Here is a 23,713-nt window from a genome sequence, read left to right as displayed (position 1 = left end):
CTCATGGTTGCAGAGAAAATCTTGAAAATGTGATCCTAGTGTAGCCTAGAATCTAAAAACCCAGAAGGCAAATAAAAATAATCACAAATTAATTATTTAAAAAAAACCCATGATTTTAAAGCCAATCTCATGATTTATTTTTTTAATGTTTGGGGTTGGAAATGCAGAGGCCAGGAAACTGATTGTGACTCAGAGAATCATAATTTGGGTATCCCCTTGCTCTAGGGGAGGAAATAATCTGTGCTAGCACTACAGACAGTATAGATTACTTTCCTGGCACACCAGTTCACTTGACTAGCATATTGGAGGACATTGCATATCCAAGGTTCTCTTTATTCCCCATCCTGGCCCATCACCTGTGCAGGGGAAAAGAGAAAGTAGCATCCCTGTGGAAACTGCTTTCCTCCCTGTGATGTGAGGAGCCAGGAATCCTTACACTGTCTCTCCTCTGTATGAGCATGCAGAAAGGGTCACAAATATAGTTCATGTAGAATATTGTACAGCATCACAATAATGTTAGGGTTACAGAGTTAAGCACTCAAAAGTCAGGAAATGTCAACATTAAAATTTCAGCCATTGTTCAAAAGCTATCAGGCACGTACAGGCTACTCTTTTCAAACCCTCACAACTTGGTGACAAGGCAAATGGATTTTCACAAGGGCACTGTAAGACACTTCTCCTTCCTCACAGCTATTAACTACCAAATTTCATATTTCACCTCGAAACATTGCTAAACTGGTCATATAAAAGTTACATATTTTAGGGTCTTTTTAAATAATTGGTCACCCCCCTTTCTCAAAAATGAACTGCTTTTGTGCAAACAATAGAACAAGTTTTTCCTTGGGCAAAAATTAGACTTGGAAAAATTCACCCTTAATCATGCAAATTTGAAAAAATATGAGTAACTGCAAAGTGATTTACGATGGAAATGCTTAGGCAACTTTTTGCTGACAGCTGTAGTAAGTGCTCCAGCAGTAATGAAGTTTACCTGAGATTTAGGGTTGCCATCCAGCCAGTATATATCACCTGCAGGAATAGTATTTCTGTTGAGACATGCATGGTAGTTCCCTTTTGCTGTATTGTGCCAGGGTGTCAAAAAAACATTTTTAGAGATTCCGTAGCCCAGATCCACAAAAGGGATTTAGATGTTGTGATGCTCCTAACTTTTAGGCACCTAGAAAGTCACAGGAACACCACTGTGGTCCACAAAGCCTGAGTTGGGCACCCAGCCTCCTATACAATGAATGGGAAGAGAGAGGCACCATAGAAGCAATCCACAAAGCCAGCCCTGCTAGGCAGGGAGCCACCTACACTAGCCAATGGGAGATGTCTATGAGAAGGATGCATGCCAAGCCCTGTTCCACTCTTGACATTTGTTGCCTAAGTCTGGGCTGTAAAAAGGCACCTATCTCTGCCTGTGATTAATTATCCAGGAGAAGATAGGTGCTCAACTGAGTAGATTGAGTGCGGGGTCCCAATCCAATAGATGGCCTCTCAGAACATCTGCTTTTGCCAGGATAAGGTTAATTTAAACCTGCATGCGAGTTCACACAAAACAGCCAGATAAGGTGCTTCCTTATAACTTTTAGTTGTGTGACAGTCAGCAGCGATCCCCAAACAGCTAGTAGCCTTATAATAGCTGGCAACCATTAAAAAAAACTGAACACCTCACGGACACAGTAGCCTGAACTTTTGAACTGTCTTCCCTTATTGGTCTTAAGGCAGTTGAAGCTGGTCCTAAGCCGTTTTTTGCTGAGCAGATTGCAGAAGTGCAGGGTTTGCTAACCACCAATCAAATGCTAACACAACCAAAGCCTATGTGTAAATGTGTATAAAAAAATTCTTGGCTTTTGTATGAAGTATAGTCTTTGTACCAACGTACAACACTCTTCTTTCTTCTGCAGAATAAAGCAACCTTTCCTTATCCCTGTCTGGCTGTCACTGGCTCTCAGCAAGGCAAACCCAACATTTCAGTAACAGTTTCTGGCACCCCAGATGGGACCCTCCTAGCTCGGACATCGGACTCCGGATGGTTGCAGCAAACTAGGAGCGACGCCACCAGAGTGCTTAGCCCCTCCTTCCTCACTTCACTGCGGCCCTGGGGTTCGTGCTCCGATAAGGTGAGCCCTAATAGAATAAAAAAAACTTGCCGGGTTCTGGTTATATTCTGGTTACTGTATTTCTGTCTTATACCTTTGGGTGTTAAGTGTGTGGGCAGAACTAAGCTTCTTGTTCGTAATTCCTCAGGGTGAAAGCCATAGCATGCAAAAAAGCCCTGAGGTCGTATTAAATTCCTTCTGTTCCGTCCCCTGTAGCAGTCAGTGTAAGCAAAGATTGCTGGCTTAAATTTTTTAAATTAAACCATTATTCCCTCCTTCTTTCTGTTTACTTCTCTATTTAAGTGCCAGAAAAGGGGATGGGTGGGTCTCAGCAAAAACCCTCTAAAAATAGCCCTTTAAATTACATGTTAAATAAATGGCCTTTACCCGGTGTTCAAAAAAATAAATCTCTTCTCATCAGACAGAGGGGGATTTGACCACATCCTGGGTAAATACCCTAACCACTAGATTACAAGTTAGAATGGATATTGTCCTCCTCTCCTCCCCCCCCAGCTGTTTTGTGTGAACTCACATATGAGGCTTGATCCAGTAGGCATTCTAAGAGACTGCCTACCAGATTGGGCCCTGCACATGACTTATGCATCTTAATACCCATCTTCTTCAGTTTGTGAATCATTCCAGAGCTTGGGCAGGAAATATGCACCTGGGCACCAAGAGTGAGGAAGCAGTGTGCATGCTCAATAGCAAAAACATAGGCACCTCTGGAACTCTTACTGCTAAAACTTATGCAATGAGCAAGTTTAGGTACCTACAAAGTTAGGCGGCAGCTGAGTAGGAGGTTGTGAATCACAATTGTGCCTAAATTGTGGTGGAATCTCCATCTTTAGAGGTTTTGAAGGCCCGGCTTGACAAAGCCTTGGCTGGGATGATTTAGTTGGTGTTGGTTCTGCTTTGAGCAGGGGATTTGACTAGATGACCTCCTGAGGTCTCTTGCAACTCTAATATTCTATGATTCTAAAAAGGGGACTCAGGCACCTAAAAACGGGATTTAGGTGCATATGTATCTTTTTCGATCCCACCCTTAGTTCTCAACTCAATCTTGACTGCTTGTGGTATTTCTAGCTCATCCATTCCACTGTTCTCAGTGTGGCTTTGGAAATTCAATGTTGACAACTAATGAATGCATATTAAAAAAATAATCCCAACTATACATACAAAATGATGGGCTCTAAATTAGCTGTTACCGCTCAAGAGAGAGATCTTGAAGTCATCATGGATAGTTCTCTGAAAAAAGACGGTTACTCACCTTTGTAACTGTTGTTCTTCGAGATGTGTTGCTCATTTCCATTCCAGTTAGGTGTGCGCGCGCCACGTGCACGTTCATCGGAAGATTTTTACCCTAGCAACACTCAGTGGATTGGCTGGGTGCCCCCTGGAGTGGCGCCACCATGGCGCCGGATACATACCCCAGCCGACCCATCCGCCCCTCAGTTCCTTCTTGCCAGCTACTCCGACAGTGGGGAAGGAGGGCAGGTTTGGAATGGATATGAGCAACACATCTCGAAGAACAACAGTTACAAAGGTGAGTAACCATCTTTTCTTCTTCTAGTGCTTGCTCATATCCATTCCAGTTAGGTGATTCCCAAGCCTTACCTAGGCGGTGGGGTCGGAGTGAGATGTAGCAAAATGCAAAACTGCTGAGCCAAAGGCTGCATCATCTCTTGACTGTTGAACTAGAGCATAATGCGAAGCAAAGGTGTGGACCGAGGACCAGGTAGCTGCGCGACATATTTCCTGCATTGGTACATGAGTCAGAAAGGCAGCAGATGAAGCCTGAGCCCTGGTAGAATGTGCAGTGAGATGGCTCGAGGGAACATGAGCCAAGTCATAACAAGTGCAGATGCATGCCGTCACCCAAGAGGAGATCCTCTGGGAGGAGACAGGTAGGCCCTTCATTCGGTCTGCCATTGCGACAAAGAGTTGGGGCGATTTACGAAAGGGCTTCGTCCGTTCAATATAAAATGCGAGCGCCCTATGGACATCTAGGGAGTGCAATTGTTGCTCCCGTCATGATGAGTGCGGCTTCGGGAAGAAGACCAGAAGAAAGATGTCCTGATTGATATGGAAGGCCGATACCACTTTAGGGAGGAACGCTGGGTGTGGTCGCAACTGCACCCTGTCCTTGTGAAACACAGTATACGGTGGGTCCACTGTGAGCACCCAAAGCTCGGAGACTCGTCTGGCCGATGTAATGGCTATGAGGAAAACTGTCTTCCAGGACAGGTATAGCAGCAAGCAAGTTGCTAACGGCTCGAATGGTGGAGACATAAGTCTGGTTAAGACCAGGTTGAGGTCCCAGGTAGGGACAGGGCGGCGTACTTGGGCGTATAGGCGCTCCAAGCCCTTGAGGAACCTGGAAACCATAGGGTGTGAAAACACGGAGCGGCCACTCTCCTCTGGGTGGAAGGTAGAAATGGCTGCCAAGTGCACCCTCAATGATGATACCACTAGGCCCTGCTGTTTGAGAGACTAGAGGTAGTCCAGGATGGTGGGGATCAAGACCTCGGTGGGAGTAACATTTTGCGTTTCGCACCAGCAGGAGAAACGCTTCCACTTGGCCAGATACGTAGACTGAGTGGAAGGTTTCCTGCTATCCAGGAGTTTTTGTTGTACTGAGGCAGAGCAGCATAACTCTGACTGGCTCAACCACGCAGGAGCCATGCTGTGAGGTGAAGGGACTGCAGGTCTGGGTGGTGAAGTCTGCTGTGGTCCTGAGTTATGAGGTCCAGGTGAAGAGGCAGGGTAATTGGGCTGGCTATCGATAGGTCGAGCAACATGGTGTACCAGTGCTGCCTGGGCCACGCTAGGGCGATTATGATCAAGCAAGCTCTGTTCCTGTGGAGCTTTAGCAGGACCCTGTGAACCAGCGGGAATGGTGGAAAGGCGTAAAACAGTTGGCTCGTCCACAGTATCAGGAAAGCGTCCGAGACTGAGCCCAGGGAGAGACCTTGGGAGGAGCAGAACATCTGGCATTTCCTGTTCTCGCGGGAAGCAAAGAGGTCTATGCGGGGAAATCCCCACTTCCGGAAAACAGAATGAATAATGTCCGGACGGATTGACCACTCGTGAGAGCGGAAGGATCTGCTGAGTCGATCCGCCAGAGTGTTCCAAACCCCTGGGAGAAAGGACGCTACCAGGTCTAGCGTGTGGGCTACACAAAAGTCCCAGAGTTGAATGGCTTCCTGACAAAGGGGGGAGGACCACGTCGCCCCCTGTTTGTTTATGTAATACATGGCTGTTGTGTTGTCTGTGAACACTGAGACACAATGGCCTTGCAGATGCTGTTGAAATGCCTGGCACGCAAGGCAGACTGCTCTCAACTCTCGGACATTGATGTGCAAGGCCAGCTCCTGAGATGACCAAAGGCCTTGAATGCGAAGATATCCGAGGTGAGCACCCCAGCTGAGAGATGACGCATCCGTCGTCAGGGCCACAGAAGGCTGGGGCGGATGGAATGGCATCCCTGCACACACACCAGGGAGAGTATCAACCACCAGTCGAGGGAGCCTAGGAGTCTCGGGGGAACCGTGAGGATCCTGTCTATATTGTGTCTCCCCGGGTGGTACACTGAGGAGAGCCAAGTTTGAAGGGGACGTAGGCGTAGCCTGGCGTGCTTGGTCACGAATGTGCAGGCAGCCATGTGACCCAGGAGGCCGAGACAAGTTCAAGCCAAAGTGGTTGGGAATTTTTGTAAGCCTTGTATAATGGATATCATTGCGTGAAACCGCGGCTGTGGTAAGCAGGCCCAAGCGAAACTGGAGTCCATAATGGCCCCAATGAACTCTATTCTTTGGGTGAGAACCAGAGTAGATTTCTCTAGGTTGATCATCAGGCCTAGTTGGATGAATAGGTACTTGATGATGGCCACGTGCCACGTTACTTGGGTCTCGGAGGCCCCGCAAATGAGCCAATCGTCGAGATACGGGAAGACGTGTATGCATCAATGATGGAGGGAGGTGGCAACTATGGCCATACACTTTGTGAACACTCTTGGGGCTGTGGAGAGGCCAAACGGAAGGACCGTAAATTGGAAATGTTGACGGTTGACCACAAACCTGAGGTACCGTCTGTGCGGAGGACAAATGGCAATGTGAAAATACGCGTCCTTCATATCGAGGGCGGCATACCAGTCTCCAGGATCCAAGGATGGGATGATGGTCCCCAGGGATAACATGCGGAACTTCAACTTTATCAAGAACTCGTTGAGTCCCCGCAGGTCTAGAATTGGTCTGAGACCTCCCTTCGCCTTGGGGATTAGGAAATAGCGGGAGTAGAACCCCTTGCCCCTCAAGTCCTCCGGTACCTCCTCTATAGCTCCCATGGCAAGGAGGGACCGTACCTCCTGCAAGAAGATTTGCTCGTGAGAGGGGTCCCTGAAGAGGGACGAGGATGGGGAGTGGGAGGGGCTGTGTGGAAATAAACTGAAGGCGGTATCCAAATTCTACCGTGCTAAGACCAAACAATCTGAAGTTAGTTGAGTCCACGCAGGGAGGAAAAAGGAGAGGCGGTTGCAAAAGGAAGGGAAAGCATCCTGTTGAACAACTGGTACATCGCCCTCGGGCGCACCTTCAAAGGTTTGGTTTAAGTCTCACAGGTGGTTTGGCGGGGCCGTTATTCTGACCCCCTTGGGGTCCGGACTGCTATCTACGATTGCCTCGGCCACGCCTCCTGCCGAAATCCTGCCACTGTCTAGGCGGGGAGTAAGGGTGCTGAGGCTGGGGCCGGAAGGGTCTGCGCTGAGTCTGCGGTATGTGCATCCCAAGCGAGCGCATGATCACCCTATTGTCCTTTAGACTCTGCAGCCTAGGATCAGTCTTTTCCAAAAATAGGCCCTGACCTTCGAAGGGCAAGTCTTGTATTGTATGCTGCAATTCAGGAGGAAGGCCTGACACCTGAAGCCATGATATTCGCCTCATGGCAATTCCTGAAGCCAGAGTTCTGGCCGCGGACTCGGCTGCGTCTAATGAGGCCTGGAGAGAAGTTCTCACCACCTTCTTTCCTTCCTCCAAAAGGGCCACAAACTCTTGACGCAATTCTTGGGGGACTAACTCTGCGAATTTCTCAACCGCCGCCCAGGTGTTATAGTTATAGCAGCTAAGCAGGGCTTGTTGGTTTGCCACCCTGAGTTGGAGGTCCCTCGCAGAGTAGATTTTACATCCCAATAAATCCATGTGCCTAGCCCCCTTTGCTTCTGGGGCAGGGGCTTGCTGGCCATGGCGCTCCCTTTTGTTAACCGATTGGACGACGAGGGAGCAGGGAGGAGGGTGTACGTACAGGTACTCGTACCTCTTAGAGGGCACCATGTACTTCCTCTCAACTCCCCTAGCCGTGGGCGGAATAGATGCTGGAGACTGCCAGATGGGATCAGCCTTCGCTTGGATTGTCCGAATAAATGGTAAGGCCACCCTTGTGGGAGTGTCAGTCGACAAAATATCTACCACCGGGTCTTCTATCTCCGCAACCTCCTCCACCTGGAGGTTTATATTCAGGGCCACCCGTCTCAGGAGGTCTTGATGTGACCTTAGGTCAATTGGAGGAGGACCCGAGGAGGATGTCCCCGCCACCGCTTCATCTAGAGAAGAGGAAGAGGAAAGGCCACGGACAATCGGATCCTCTGTTGTCTCATGGACTTGGGCGACGTCCAGTTCCGGTGGGACCTGAGGGTCTGGTGCCTGAATAGGAGCGTCCTACGTACCCGCAGGAGGGGGACGATTAACAGTAGCCTCTGGCAACCAGTGCTCCGACAGTACGGAGCGTGGAGGTCCACCTTGGGCTTGGTGATATGCCCAAGGCGTCTAGAAGGACCACTGATGAGGTCCTTGGTCTTGAGCTTGGGTCTCTTGGAAGACACGGCTGGGGTCATCTAAGTCACGGTCCTGTGCGTAGGAAGCACTGTCCGCATGGGATGACATAGATGCATGGCGAGACGGCCAAGGAGGAGCTGAAAACCCCTGAGAATGGTCTCCATCCCTGGGTAGTCTGTCTGTACGCTGCAGCAGAGAGCGGTACCGGGCGCTATACCGGTACCGGGAACGAGACCGGGACCTGCGACTGGAATGGTGCCAGGAAGTTGACCAGGACCTCGAAGCTCGACGCTGGGAGCGGCTGCGAGAGGTGCGGTGCCAGGAGCGGTGCCGGGAGCTGGATCGGTACCGAGAGTACCAGGCCGGCGAACAGGGTCCTGAAAGGTGCCGCGAGTGTGACCGGTACCGAGATGGAGAACGGTACCGGGACTGCGAGCGGCGTCGGGACCGGGATCGGCAATGGGACCGAGAACGCCGTCGGGACCGCGATCGTGATTGGTGCCTCTCAGTGGTGCCGACAGAGGATAGTCTCAGTAGGACAGGCTTGCCTATGGACTGTATAACCCGTACCGGTGGTGCCGGGGGTTGAGGCAGCGCAGACTCCGTCAGTGCAATCAGTTCCCTTGCCGTAGAGAATGTCTCCGGCGTGGAGGGAATAGTAAGCTCAACCATGGCACGTGCCGGGGAGCTGTCAGGCACTGGACTTGATGGCTCTTGAGGGACCGGAATCGACGGTGCTGAAGTTGTCGGTGCTGGGCGGTCCGACTTAGGCGGGTGCTCCGACTGCGGTGTGGACACGGTTGGTGCCGAGGGGCCTTAGGGGTACCGGTGCGCTCCGGTGCCGAAGATGCACTTCTCCCCGGTGCGGACTGTCCAGCGCTCAGTGCCGAAGGTGGAGGAGTAAGAGCTGCCTCCATCAGGAGCTGTCTGAGACGAAAGTCCCACTCCTTTTTGGTCCGCGGCTTAAGGCCTTGCAAATGCGGCACTTATATGCGAGGTGGGATTCCCCGAGGCACTTAAGGCAGGAGTTGTGAGGATCTCCTGTAGGCATCGGCTTGTGACAGGCTGAGCACAGTTTGAAACCCGGTGAACTGGGCATTGGCCTCGGCACCAGGTGAGCGGAAGGGGCTAATCCCCGAACCCCTCTTAACTATATACACTGTGTTAAAGAAAATAATAAACTAACAGCAAGTATAGAAATTTGAACTATATACACAATAACAACAAGAAAACTATGAGTAGCTAGGGAGGTGGAGATCAGCTAAGCTGCGCTCCACTGTTCCAACGACCGACAAGGGCGGTAAGAAGGAACTGGGGGGTGGTTGGGTTGGCAGGGGTATATATCCGGCGCCATGGCGGCGCCACTCCAGGGGGCGCCCAGCCAACCCACCGAGTGTTGCTAGGGTAAAAATCTTCCAATGAACGTGCACGCGGCGCACACACACCTAACTGGAATGGATATGAGCAAGCACTCAAAGAAGAACATCTGCTCAAGTGCAGCGGCAGTCAAAAAAGCAAACAGAATGTTGGGAATCATCAAGAAAGGGATAGCTAATAAGAATATCTCTTAACGCCACTATATAAAACCATGGTACGCCCAAACCTTGAATACTGTGTGCAGTTCTGGTTGTCCCATCCCAAAACAGATGTATTAGAATTGGAAAAAGTACTGAGAAAGGCAACCAAAATTATTAGGGGTATAGAACAGCTTTCATAAGAGGAGAGATTTAAAAAGACTGGGATATGCTTTCTTTACAGCATAGAAAAGAGACAACTGAGGCAGGAATATGATAGAGGTCTATAAAATCATAAGTGGTGAGGAGAGAATGAATAAGGAAGTATTATTTACCCCTTCCTATAACACAAGAACTAGGGTAACCCAATGAAATTAATAGGCAGCAGGTTTAAAACAAACATAAGGAAGTACTTCACACAATGAATCAATAACCTGTGGAACTCAGTGCCAAGCAATGTTCAGAAGGCCAAAAGTATAATTGGGTTAAAAAAAGTACAAGTTCCTGGAGGATAAATCCATCAGCGGTTGCTAGCCAAGATGGTGATGGATGCAACCTCATGCTCTGGGTGTCCCAAATTCTCTGACTGCCAGAAACTGGAACTGGACAACAGGGGATAGATCACTCAATGATTGCCCTGTTCTTTTCATTCCCCCTGCAGCATCTGGCATCGACCATTGTGGGAAGACAGGATACTGGGCTAGATGGACTATTAGTCTGACCCAGTATGGCTGTTCTTATGTTCTTATGCTTCCCAATCAGATTCTGCCAAACACCAGTAAAGGAGCATTAATAGTGTCCTGGCCAGCACAGACTGAGCTATGAAAAACTAACTTAAAATAAATCTTTAGCTTCTCAGCAATATACAGGAGAGGGCAAGGGAGAAGGAAAAAGAAGTAAGCATTAGAGAGGCTGGGAAGGGGAGAAGGGCAAAGGAAAATCAATAGAGAGGAAGAAGATTCAGTTCCCTTTCTACCCAGGACTGGCCACATAGTAGAAAGAGATTTTTAAACAAGTTAATTCTAACTGACTGTATGTGCAGCAGAAAAAGAAAAGGAGCAAAAATGTATAGTTTAACGTGATCTGCCTTGGCAGAAGGTTGTCTTAGCTGTGAGTAGTGTAGAAACTTCTGCATGTTATGGTTTAAAAACATGTAGTAATAGGAAACTTACCTTTTTACTCTGATAGTAATCACACAACAGAGAATACGGGAGTGTGCAGAGTGTTGAAAACAGAATACCGTAAGTTATGCATAGAGATAAAACCACATAGATATTTCTGGAGAGTGTAGCCAGGCCTGTACCAAGTCCAAAAGCAAGGTATGCTATGAAATACAGGGTGCGAATACTGAAGTATTCTTCCAGCTTTTCTAGTGCGGCTGTAAAATAGAATTTAAGAGGATAAATTGCACAGAAATATATAAACAGATGCTGTTTATTTTTTTAACCTTCTGTTATGACTACATCCCAGTTGCCCTGGTCTTTTACCTTGTCAAAGCATTAGAATTATTGGTTTATTTAATTATGGGAAATAACTTTCCACAAACAATAAAAGGAACTTATGAGATTTTAAATTTCTTTTTCTTAATCTGATGTCATAATTTTTATTTTTGCCAATTGTTTTGAAGTCTACTTTAATCCAAATACTTGTAAAGTTAGCATATATGATACTGTATAAGGCTGGAGTGATCAGCTTCTGGTACTGTCAGCTTTTCAGGTCACGCAGAGTAAGACCTTTCACAAAGAACATGTTAAGAAAGTAATTATGAACTGAAGAATGGCCTATCTTTGCTTTACCCACATTAAGGCTTTTAAGGTGTATATCCCCCCCATGTTTTCTGAACCCTGTCTATTATTAATCTGTGGTTTATGGATACAACTTTAACAGGACTATGAATGAAATGTAAGATATTTAGTGGAGAAGTGATTGATAAATAAGGGCCAGATTCCACCATCTTTCTTCATGCTGAGTAATGCATTACTTTGCAAGTAGTCCTGTTGAAATCAGTGGCACTTCTTGTGGGGTAAAGTGCTATCACTCCTCAGTTTGAAAAAGGTTGGCAGAATTGGGCTTTAAGAGATTTATTTGAGAGGAATTAGTATCATGAATAGCACTTAATTGGAAATGTTTTATGTAGGACTATTGCTATTTGTAATAAGTGATATACAGATCAATTCTCTTATTTAATGGGACTGAGCATATAGGAAAGCTGTCCCAAAGTGTGTTTGGCTTTCCATGCAGGTGAGTAACCAAAAAATATACATATTTCACATGGTAAGTAATTTATAGGGCTAGATTACCCTTACTCAACGTCACAGAGTGGGCAGGCCCTTTTAAGAGAGTATGGACACAGCACCACCTGTGCCTGGTTTTCCCCTGATGCACGGGACAGAAATGGTAGATGAAACTTTGACCATAGGAAGCATGTAAACAAGATGAGATCACAGGCCTAGGCTCAGAGAAATACAGATTGAAGTTCACCTGCTTTTAAAAAAGCAGGGGTTGCCTAGACTTAGTTTAGGTGAGATTCACAGATTCATAGATTCTAGGACTGGAAGGGACCTCGAGAGGTCACCATGTCCAGTCCACTGCCCTCATGGCAGGACCAAATACTGTCTAGACCATCCCTGATAGACATTTATCTAACCTACTCTTAAATATCTCCAGAGATAGAGATTCCACAACCTCCCTAGGCAATTTATTCCAGTGTTTAACTACCCTGACAGTTAGGAACTTTTTCCTAATGTCCAACCTAAATCTCCCTTGCTGCAGTTTAAGCCCATTGCTTCTTGTTCTATCATCAGAGGCTAAGGTGAACAAGTTTTCTCCCTCCTCCTGATGAGACCCTTTTAGATACCTGAAAACTGCTATCATGTCCCCTCTCAGTCTTCTCTTTTCCAAGCTAAATAAACCCAATTCTTTCAGCCTTCCTTCATAGGTCATGTTGTCAAGACCTTTAATAATTCTTGTTGCTCTTCTCTGGACGCTCTCCAATTTCTCCACATCTTTCTTGAAATGCGGTGCCCAGAACTGGACACAGTACTCCAGTTGAGGCCTAACCAGCGCAGAGTAGAGCGGAAGAATGACTTCTCGTGTCTTGTTTACAACACACCTGTTAATGCAGCCCAGAATCATGTTTGCTTTTTTTGCAACAATATCGCACTGTTGACTCATATTTAGCTTGTGGTCCACTATGACCCCTAGATCTCTTTCTGCCATACTCCTTCCTAGACAGTCTCTTCCCATTCTGTATGTGTGAAACTGATTGTTTCTTCCTAAGTGGAGCACTTTGCATTTGTCTTTATTGAACTTCATCCGGTTTATCTCAGACCATTTCTCCAATTTGTCCAGATCATTTTGAATTTTGACCCTGTCCTTCAAAGCAGTTGCAATCCCTCCCAGTTTGGTATCGTCTGCAAACTTAATAAGCGTACTTTCTATGCCAACATCTAAGTCGTTGATGAAGATATTGAACAGAGCCGGTCCCAAAATAGGATTCAAGGTCAGGATATGATCTGGAGTGGAGTTCTCCCCATAGCCAGGTAGAAAGTCTACGAGAGAACCCTAGAAAGAGCAGGAAACGCTGGGAGATTTTCTGAGGGCTAGAAGGACAATGGGAGCCTTGGATGGGCAGATGGACTGATTTGTGAAACCCTGCTAGCTAGGGAAGGACTGATTGTGCTGTGGGTGGGCCAGTAAAGAGGTTTGTTTGGGCGAAACAAAGCAAACCCCAAGAGGGGAAACATTAACTTAATCAGCTATTCAATTTCAGGAAATATTCAAGGTATCAATGGCCAGAACATTACTGGTTTTTGGGAAAATCAGGAAGCTGAAAGAAGGGAATGGGGCCACATGAAACCCTACCAGCTCTTTAGTACAGCCACAATTTTAAGCCCCCCTGCAATTGTTTTAGATCAAACAGTTGATTGATGGTACCATTAATGTCTTCCAGCATAACAATAGTCCTAACTCATCTCTGTCTATCCTCCCAATACATAGAATCGTATAAATGTAGGGCTGGAAGGGACCACAAGAGGTCATCCAGTCCACCCCCCTGTGCTGAGGCAGAACCAAGCATACCTACACCATCTCTGAGAGGTAGTTGTCTAACGTGTCCTTAAAAACCTCTAATGATAGGAATTCCATTCCTTCCTTAGTAACGCATTCCAACACTTAACTATCCTTTATGGTTAAAAAGGTTTTACTAATATCTACCCTGAATCTCCCTTGCGGCAGATTTAACTGATTACATTTCTTGCTCTAGGTTCAATGGACATTGAGAACAATTGACCACCATCCTCTTTACATATTTGAAGACTATTAGGTTCCCCCTCAGTCTTACATAAGGTACTCCTGTTAATGCACCCCACAATTATATTAGCTTATTTCACAACTGTACCACACAGTTGGCTCATATTAAACTTGTAACCTACTGTAACTCCCAGTTTCTTTTCTGCAGCACTGCCGTCTAGACGGTTATTCCCAATTTTATATTTGTGCATTTGATATTTCTTTTCTAAGCAGGGCCACCCAGAGGATTCAGGGGGCCTAGGGCAAGGCTGGCTCTTGGCGGCAATTCAACGGCGGGTCCCTCTCAGAGGAAGGACCCGCCAGCGAACTGCCGCCAAAGAATGAAGCGGTGGCAGTAGAGCTGCTGCCGATAGTGGCTTTTTTTTTTTCCCCACCGCTTGCGGCGGTGCTTATACTCAAGGGGTGGCGCTCCAAGGCTTTGGCAGCACTTCAGCGGCAGGACCTTCACTTGCTCTGAGGCTTCCACTGCACTGAAGGACCCTCCGCTGAAGACCCAGAGCGAGTGAAGGGCCCGCTGCCAAAGTGCCACTGAAAACCTGGAGCAGCTCGTGGGGCCCCTGTGGGGCCCAGCGCAAATTGTCCCACTTCCCCCCCCCCCACCTCCGGGCAGCCCTGTTCCTAAGTGCAGTAGTTTGCACTTGTTATACTGAATTCAATCTTGATGATTTCAGACTAGTTCCCCAATTTCTCATGGTCATTTTGAATTTTAATCTTGTCCTCCAAATTGTTTGCAACAACTCCCAGCTTCATGTCACCTTCAGATTTTATAAGTATACTCTCCACTTCATTATCTAAGTCATTAATGAAAATATTGAATAGTACTGGACCCAGGACAGACCTCTGTGGAACCCCACTATTAATGTCCTCCCAGTTTGGCAGGAAACATTTGATAACTACACAGTACAGCTTTTCAATCAGGTGTGTACACACATTACAGTAATTTCATAACCACATTTCCTACTTTGCATGTGGGACTGCGTCTCTGTGCATGTGGGCGGAAGGATGAATGCTCCCTGTGCATAGGGAAAGAGGGATGAATGCTCCCTGTACACAGGGTGTATGGGTGTTTGAATGCAGGGCACACAGAATCCTTAGCAGCCGCAGGGGAGTTACAGGAAGTCCTTGCAGTAGAGACAGGTGGGACGGTAGCATACAGGGAGCTTATGTGGGAAAATTGAGGGAGGCAAGGAACCCTTGGTGCGTGCAAAATGCTCAGCTTACACAAGCTATGAAGTGTGAAACTCCCCCATACCTCAGTTCACCTACCTCACAAGAGCCTTGTGAAGCTGTGGATTACTTTATGAACAGTAGTATACAATGGCAACTTTTTTATTGTGACTAGACTGTCACAATAGACTGTTGGGTTTCTGTGCTGTCAATGCTAACAAGTATTAACTAACAGAGATAGTATATAGACAGACAAGAACTGCTAATTTAAAAAAAAAGATTTTAGGGCAGAAAAACCTTCAAATAGTACACTAATCTGCAATATAAATGCCATGCCCAAAACAATATTCTATACTGCAGAAGCAGCTTTTCAGAGGCAGTTTGTTCTTCTCTCAGCAGTATGGGAGAAAGCTCTACTTAATACCTGAATAGAATGCAGCACTGAATGCATAGATACACATTCCCCAACAGCCCATGGTGACCCCAGCATTGTATTTTTGATAGTCATCAGAGTTGTGAGGGGCTTTAGGATTGCCTTGAAACACCACTTCTCCCATGAAGTCTGTGTAGAACAGCAACATTCCCTCAAACGAGAGCCAACCTAGAAGAAGCCAGAAGCAATGTTTATTTATTTAAATTTGAATGGCATCTTTAAGCTCCCACTCCAAACTCTGGGTGCTCTTGCATATTTTAGAAGTCCCAGCAGTAAACAAACTGTGTAACATTCTATAATACACTCTCTCGCTCTATACTATACCGTAATCTGCATCAAAGTCAAAGCATTTTAAAGGTTAAAACCTACCCCTTGAACACCACCTGGAATCCCCAAAGGCAGACTGCACTGGTCAGAGCACTGATCAGAGCAAGAGAAACTACAAACGGGTTACAGAATTCTAAACTAGCTTTAGTTTCTGAGTGGATTCAAGATGTAGCTTTCACATAGAGCACATCATAGTGGTCTAGTCTTGAGATGACAAAGACATGGATTAGTGTAATAAGGGCTGAGAGAGATGGCTGCACTGATCTTTCCAAAAACAGATGGGAAAAGTGCTTTTAGTTATGGCGACTACCTGGGACTCCAGCAGCATCCTCTGGTTCAATAAAATTCCATAGCAGCGAATGCATGTTATAAATGGTGGCTGTACTCCCTCACTCAAGGATGCTGATGCAACAGTTCATCTTGGTTCCTTCTGCCAACTTATTAATATTAACTCAGTCTTCTTTAGACTGAGCCTGACCCATCAAGCCTTTGACAGTCACTTGGCCACTGCATTAATAGATGGAAGGTGATGGTAGTGTAGAGCTGACTGCCATCAGAATACTGAAAACACCACAGCCTATGTCTCTTACAATCTTTCTTAGGGAGCCTCATGTACACATGGAACAAGAGTAGAATGAGAGTTGAACCCTGTGTCGACTCACATGAGAGTGTCCCTGGCACAAATAAAAGAAAGTATCACCCATCATTATCCTTACCACATGTCTAAATGAACATACACTGTAAGATGAGGTATAAATCTACAGAGCTCCAGCATACTGCACATTAACAGTCTGTGCCCGGGGTCCATATGAAGAGTTCCCTAGAGAATGGACAGTTAGTGGATGGCACACTGGAGCTCTGAAGATTAACACGCCAGTTTACTGCGCAGTGAGTTTCATCTAGAAATGCCCTTAGAGGCCTCTTAGCAGATAAAAACTCATTCAATAAGAAGTCCAGTACCAGAGGACAATGTCAAAGGAGGCTAATTTTTAATGATAAAAATTTCAATTTATAAATTCTGCTCCTACTTCAGTTTCTTGTGTCCCAGTATATATACTCAACACCTAATAAGAGGAAGGTTTCCTTAGTGCTGATATAAACAAGGAATTATTTTCATGGTAAAAATAAATGTGCATTCTTCATTTCTGGCAGAAAATAATCTAGTTATAGAAAAAACATAAGAGATATTCTGGAGTTTGGAATACTATCAGTCACGTCCGTGGAGAAAATTAGGACCCAGTTAGTCAGTAGTCCTAAGCAAGGGACAACCACAATAGATCAAACACTTTAAAATATTAATCTAAACTGATTCTTAAACTATTTTCTTCTGAAGGAAAATATGATTACTTTCATGGTGAAAACAACATGATACTGTGCAGGTTTACCTAGGAAGTGGTTGATGCAGAGATTACGCAGAGTCTTGGGCATGTGGCAGATGGCTGAACAAAGAAGTTTCATGGAAAGTGATTGCTCAGACATCTCACCTGGTCCGTTCAACTCACTCTCATACTTCACACCATTCAGCAAAATATTAGCAACCTGCACCATAAGAACTCCAAATCAGAAAACAACATAAAAACAAAGCTGTGTTATATTACATTTCTTTGTGGTCACCGAGAGTGTTGCCATAAAAAGTAAACATTGAGAATACAGATGAGTCTAGATTCAATGGGGATGCAAGCAATGGAGTAAATAAGTTAATCATAAAATGCAAAGTAGTGTTCTGTGCACTGTTCTGGCTTTCAGTGGATTTGAAACAAGTATCTTTCACTCTTCTGGATTTCTTTGGGAACCAAATTTAGTACTGACATAAGTGGACATGAATCCAATTGAAGTGAATAGGAGCTGTACTCATAACAGGGCTGCATCTGGCTGCAGGAATACTAGGGGTGGTGCAGACAAAAGGACCTCCTTTAATTTACACGCTCATGTTAGTTGCTTTTCCTACCATTCTCTACACACATGGAGTGAAATCCTGGCCCCACTGAAGGCAGGAAAGCTAGGATTTTACTCATAGTGGTAAATTCCACTCATTTGCACAGCTACTGAATGTCTAGTTGGTGCATGTTAAAGTACTTCCTATTCCTTCCTGCACCTTTTAAGACCAACTTACACCTAGCATGTAATTTACACCACCATTTATTTCACTCCTGAATTTTGCCAAAAGATTTACATGGGTGTTGCACCTGCTAACCTCAGGCTATTTTTGGCTGAGGTTGGCTCATGTTTACAAAGGGCTGCCAAATGCGTTCCCCTACACAAAATGAGCTCATTCACAAGCCTGAAAACAGAAATATGATGGCAAAAAAGTATCTATGTTAAACATGTTTCAAAACACAAAATGTATAACTGAGTCAAAAGATAGCAAAATAAACATACATAACAGGACAGTTCCCTCATTTCTGCTCCCGTTATGTACCAGCATACAGAGGTCCCTGGCCTCCTGCAGATTCCTCCTGCAGAAACCACCAGGTTTGGGGAAAGCCTTTTCCCAGGAGCTGGAAAATCTCACTTTCCCTGATGAGAACATGGGTAGTAATCTTCTTGAGGGGATGGTCACAGCAAAACACACCTCCACCCACCATTACTTTGGTTATCATTTCATGGGCCGTGAAACAATTGTGCTAACATTATTAACCTAAGAAATGCCAGTGCAGATAATTTGCCTCTACACTTTGTGTGATATTGTCTGAGGAGTGGGAAAAAGCCCACATTATTCCCTGGCAGAGAGTCCGAGTCATAACTAATTTCCTGCAATCTCTTACAAACTTTTGTTCCCTAAATCCTCTCCATTTTTATTAACAGACTCATATTATGAGTTCATATATTGCATTCCCATCATAGCTTTCATAAACAAGCTGTTACAAAGAGCCCTTAATCACAAGTGTGCATAGACAAACAAAAAAAGTCAGTCATTATGATAAAAGTATATATTTAAGCATTTTAAAATAAAAGGTAAAACTATCTAAAGAGATTAAATGAATGTTCAGATTACATGGTCATGACACTGTTTCTGGAGATATTTTCTCCCCTTACCTGTTGGCTGAAGGTTACATTTCTTCTCCTGCTACTTTCTGGACAATATCCTGTGACAACATCTGGAATGGCCAAGGTCTGAGGCCTTTTCAGAATCCCTATTGATCGTGGCTTTATTGCATCCAGTGAACCTACCCTTAGTGCATCTCCATCTGGCCCTGGATTTACAGAATTCTCCCCTTGGTTCAGGATTCCATTTTCTTGACAGTAAAAACCCTCTGCCACCCTGGGAAAACTGACACTGATTGCCTGTCTGGGCAAGCTAGCTGGGATTGCTAAATAGCCTTCATACCCTCCTGTGAAGCAGTCTATGAGTACATTGTCAATATTTGAGGTCCCAAATGATGATGCAAATTCATTAATTCCTGTCAAGGAGTTGTCTCTGCTGTTAAAACTGCCATATTTAGGTGTGAGTGGGCTGAGAGGGGAAATTGGACTTGTAAAACTGAGATTTTCATTTACACCTTCCTCAAACAAAAGAGATGGAGAAGGAGGAAGAGGAAGACTTGGACTCTTCATCACTTTTTTCTTCTTGCTAAAAGACTGCAGTGGTCTTTCTGGAATGCTAATTAGAGTCAAGACAGTAGTGATAGTCAATATTATTGCTGTGAAGACATAGATGACACGGAGCTGCCCTCCCACAGCTCTTCCAAAACTGGTTTTATCCCAATTTATTCCTCCAACAACATAACCAAAGCCACCTCCAAGACCTGGTGGGGAAAATAGATTAAGATTACCTTCCCCAGCCAATCCCTAAAGAAAAAGAGCAATGAAGCACAGCACCATTTGAATCATGAGTTCTGAGCTACATTCCCAATTCCTAGTTAATCACTTTAAGGATTTCTCTCTCTTAAATACAATATTAAACAATACAATAGCCTGCACCAAAAGCACATAATGATGACACAGAGAGGGGAAGGGGGTTGATGCTGCGCAAGTAACTGATATAAAAAACTTGAAGCCAGCTCTAATCCCAGATTTGCCAGATCATTTTAGGACAAGTTACTTAACCTTTGTATGCATCAGAGTCCCCATCTATAAAATGATAACAGTGATGCTTACCTGCCTTATGGAATAGCTCTAGGATTAAAATGCATTTCTCCTCTGAAAAGCGGAGAAGTTAAAATTGATCCTTCATCTCAATAGGAAGCTCTTTCCTGTGTGTATTCAGAGTCAGATTAGCTCAATTTACTGAATAATGAGCTGGCTACACATTTGAAGTGGCAACACTGTTTAAAACAAACACTATATAAAATATATAAATTATACAAGCTCCATTCATGTGGTGACAGCCTTAGGCCAATGTCCTTTCTTTCATCACACACATATATACGACAATGCAGAAGAATGTTTTATAAACCTGCTGAAAGAGGAAAACTAGACTGCAGAGTTCGACAGCTAACCATGAAAATAAGGGTCAGCAGTTTTAGAGCACCCAGCAGGATTTGCCTCCTCCAATAAAGCCAATAAAAATGGTATGTTCTCCTGAGTACAGTATGCTCTTCTCCTCTCTCTGTGAATATTATTAGTACCACATCTGTTTGAGGGGGGTCTCATGAAGAGCTGCTCAAGAACTTAGTTTAATTTCTAGTTTTTACATTTGTTGTGAAACTCTTCAACAATAAAACCCAAACTGATAAAGGGCAAAATATCACAAACTTACTATAATTTATACACTGTTTATTTTTTTAATTACTGAGGTTATCTATTGAGTTATGCTTATAGCAGAGGAAAAGAGACAGTTCCCCAACCCAAAGCTGTATGTATCTTTAAGTTCAAAGACCTATGGTATATACCAGGGGTCGGCAACCTTTGAGAAAAGACGGTTACTCACCTTCGAGATGTGTTGCTCATATCCATTCCAATTAGGTGTGCACGCACCGCGTGCACATTCGTCAGAAGATTTTTACCCTAGCAACACTCGGTGGGTCGGCTGGGTCTCCCCCTGGAGTGGCGCCGTTATGGCGCCGGATATATACCCCTGCCAACCCAACAGCCCTTCAGTTCCTTCTTGCCGGCTATTCCGACAGAGGGGAAGGAGGGCGGGTTTTGGAATGGATATGAGCAACACATCTCGAAGAAAAACAGTTACAAAGGTGAGTAACCATCTTTTCTTCTTCGAGTGCTTGCTCAGATCGATTCCAACTAGGTGATTCCCAAGCCTTACCTAGACGATGGGATAGGAGTGAGATGTTGCAGAATGCAAAATCGCTGAGCCAAATGCTGCATCATCTCTGGACTGTTGAACCAATGCGTAATGTGAGGCAAAGGTGTGAATCAATGACCAGGTAGCTGCCCGACATATTTCCTGAATGGGAACATGGGCCAGGAAGGCAGCAGATGAAGCTTGAGCCCAAGTAGAATGGGCGGTGAGGTGGCTAGCCGGAACGTGAGCCAAATCATAGCATGTACGAATGCAGGATGTTACCCAAGATGAAATTCGTTGGGATGAGACCGGTAGGCCTTTCATCCAGTCTGCCACAGCTACAAAGAGCTGAGGTGACCTTCGGAAGGGTTCTGTTTTCTCGATATAAAAGGCGAGAGCCCTGCGAACGTCTAGGGTGTGCAGCTGTTGTTCCCAACGCAATGGGTGCGGCTTCAGGAAAAAAGACTGGGAGGAAGATGTCTTGATTGACATGAAAGGCGGACACCACCTTAGGGAGGAAGGAGGGGTGTGGTCGCAGCTATACCTTGTCCTTATGGAATACCGTATACGGGGGGTCTGCTGTCAAGGCCCAAAGCTCAGATACTCGTCTTGCCGAAGTAATAGCAATGAGGAAGGCTGTCTTCATGGAAAGGTACAGCAGCGAGCAGGTGGCCCGTGGTTCAAAAGGAGCACCCATAAGCTTGGCTAGTACCAGGTTGAGATCCCAGGTAGGGGTCAGGCGTCTGACTTGAGGATACAAACGTTCCAATCCCTTGAGGAACCTTGAAACTATGGGGTGAGAGATGATTGATCGGCCATTTTCCCCTGGGTGGAAGGCAGAGATGGCTGCCAGATGCACCTTTATGGAAGAGACCGCTAGGCCTTGTTCTTTCAGGGACCAGAGGTAGTTCAGGACAGTAGGAACAGACAGCTGAGCGCACCAGCAGGAGAAATGCTTCCACTTGGCCAGATATGTCATCCTAGTGGAAGTTTTCCTACTGCCCAAGAGCACCTGTTGGACCGAGGCAGAGCAACACAACTCAGACTGGCTCAACCACGCAGCAACCATGCTGTGAGATGAAGAGACTGCAGGTCCGGATGCTAAAGCCTGCCGAAGCCCAGTGTTATGAGATCTGGCAAGAGTGGCAGGGGAATCGGGTCTGCCACTGAGAGGTCGAACAACATGATGTATCAGTGCTGCCTCGGCCACGCTGGAGCAATCAGAATCAGGTGGGCACTGTCCCTGCGGAGCTTGAGTAGGACTCTGTGGACGAGTGGAAACGGTGGGAAGGCATAGAGTAGATGCCTCTTTCACGGGATCAGGAATGCGTCTGAGAGGGAACCCGGGGAGCATCCCTGGAAGGAGCAGAACACCTGCCATTTCCTGTTCTCTCGGGAGGCAAAGAAGTCTATGTGGGAAAACCTCCACTTCCAGAAAACAGAATGGATGACGTCCGGACAAATCGACCACTCGTGAGGCAGGAAGGATCTGCTGAGGTGATCCGCCAGAGTGTTCTGGACTCCTGGGAGAAAAGACACTACCAAATCGATAGAGTGGGCTATGCAAAAGTCCCAGAGGTGGAAGGCTTCTTGACAAAGGAGGGAGGAGCATGCTCCGCCCTGCTTGTTTGTGTAAAACATGGCCGTTGCGTTGTCCGTGAACAGTGATACACAACGGCCTTGGAGATGGTCTCGAAACACCTGGCATGCTAGACGGACTGCTCTCAGCTCCCGCACATTGATGTGTAAGGCCAGCTCTTGAGGTGACCAGAGGCCTTGAGTGCGAAGGCCCTCCAGGTGGGCACCCCAACCCAGAGATCATGCGTCCGTGGTTAGGGCCATCGAGGGTTGCGGTGGGTGGAATGTCATCCCTGCATAGACTAGAGTGGGGTTTAGCCACTAGGTTAGGGAGCACCAAGTCCAGGCTGTCTCTGCGTGGTTGGTATACTGAAGCAAGCCAGGTTTGAAAGGGACAGAGGAGTAGCCTCACATGCTTAGTCACGAAGGTGTAGGAGGCCACGTGACCTACTAGGCTGAGGCAGGTGCACACTGACGTTGTCGGAAAGGTTTGAAGACCTCGAATAATTGAAGCCATTGCTTGAAAACAAGACTGCAGGAGGCAGGCTCTGGCCAGATTGGAGTCCAGAACTGCTCCAATGAAGTCTATTCTCTGCATGGGTGTCAGAGTAGACTTCTCTGTGTTGATCATCAGGCCTAGGCTCCCGAAAAGGTCTTTGACGATGCGCAGGTGCTGCGACACTTGTAACTGGGAAGTCCCTCGAATGAGCCAATCGTCGAGATACATGTAGACGTGAACCCGACGCCAGAGGGAGGCGGCGACTACAGCCATGCATTCTGTGAACACACGCGGAGCCGTAGAAAGGCCATACGGAATTACAGTGAACTGAAAGTGTTGATGGTTGACCACAAAATGGAGGTACCATCTGTGTGGTGGGTAAATTGTCATGTGGAAATACGCGTCCTTCATATCGAGGGTGGCATACCAGTCTCCCGGATCCAGGGACAGGATAATGGTCCTCAGGGTTAACATGCGGAACTTCAGCTTTATCATGAATTTGTTGAGTTCTCGCAGGTCTAGGATCAGTCGTAGATCTCCCTTTGCCTTGGGGATTAGGAAGTAGCGGGAATAAAAACCCCTGCCCCTCATGTCTTTTGGCACCTCCTCTATGGCTCCCATGGCTAGGAGCGACTGGACCTCTTGTAAGAGGAATTGCTCGTGAGAGGGGTCCCTGAAAAGGGACGGGGAGTCAGGGTGAGAAGGCAGGGTTGAAACAAACTGGAGGTGGTATCCCACTTCCACCGTGCACAGGACCCAACTATCTGAAGTTAGCTGG

General features: G+C 46.2%; 1 protein-coding gene across 1 annotated transcript in view; it reads right to left on the bottom strand.

Annotated features, from left to right (window-relative positions):
- The window catches only part of SLC45A1 (solute carrier family 45 member 1), a 46,984-nt gene that overhangs the window by 8,310 nt on the left and 14,961 nt on the right, over positions 1-23,713 (bottom strand). Inside the window, exons 5-8 of the mRNA XM_030537799.1 lie at positions 18,713-19,422; positions 17,062-17,215; positions 15,341-15,517; positions 10,611-10,816 (exon numbers count right to left, since the gene is read on the bottom strand). Coding sequence (XP_030393659.1) covers positions 10,611-10,816; positions 15,341-15,517; positions 17,062-17,215; positions 18,713-19,422 — 1,247 coding nt within the window. The remainder of the gene's footprint in view (positions 1-10,610; positions 10,817-15,340; positions 15,518-17,061; positions 17,216-18,712; positions 19,423-23,713) is intronic.

The sequence above is a fragment of the Gopherus evgoodei genome, chromosome 18, assembly GCF_007399415.2.
Source record: "Gopherus evgoodei ecotype Sinaloan lineage chromosome 18, rGopEvg1_v1.p, whole genome shotgun sequence".
Taxonomy (NCBI): Eukaryota; Metazoa; Chordata; order Testudines; family Testudinidae; genus Gopherus; species Gopherus evgoodei.
Note: the sequence above shows the minus strand (reverse complement) of the source record. Positions and strands in the feature narration are given on the sequence as shown.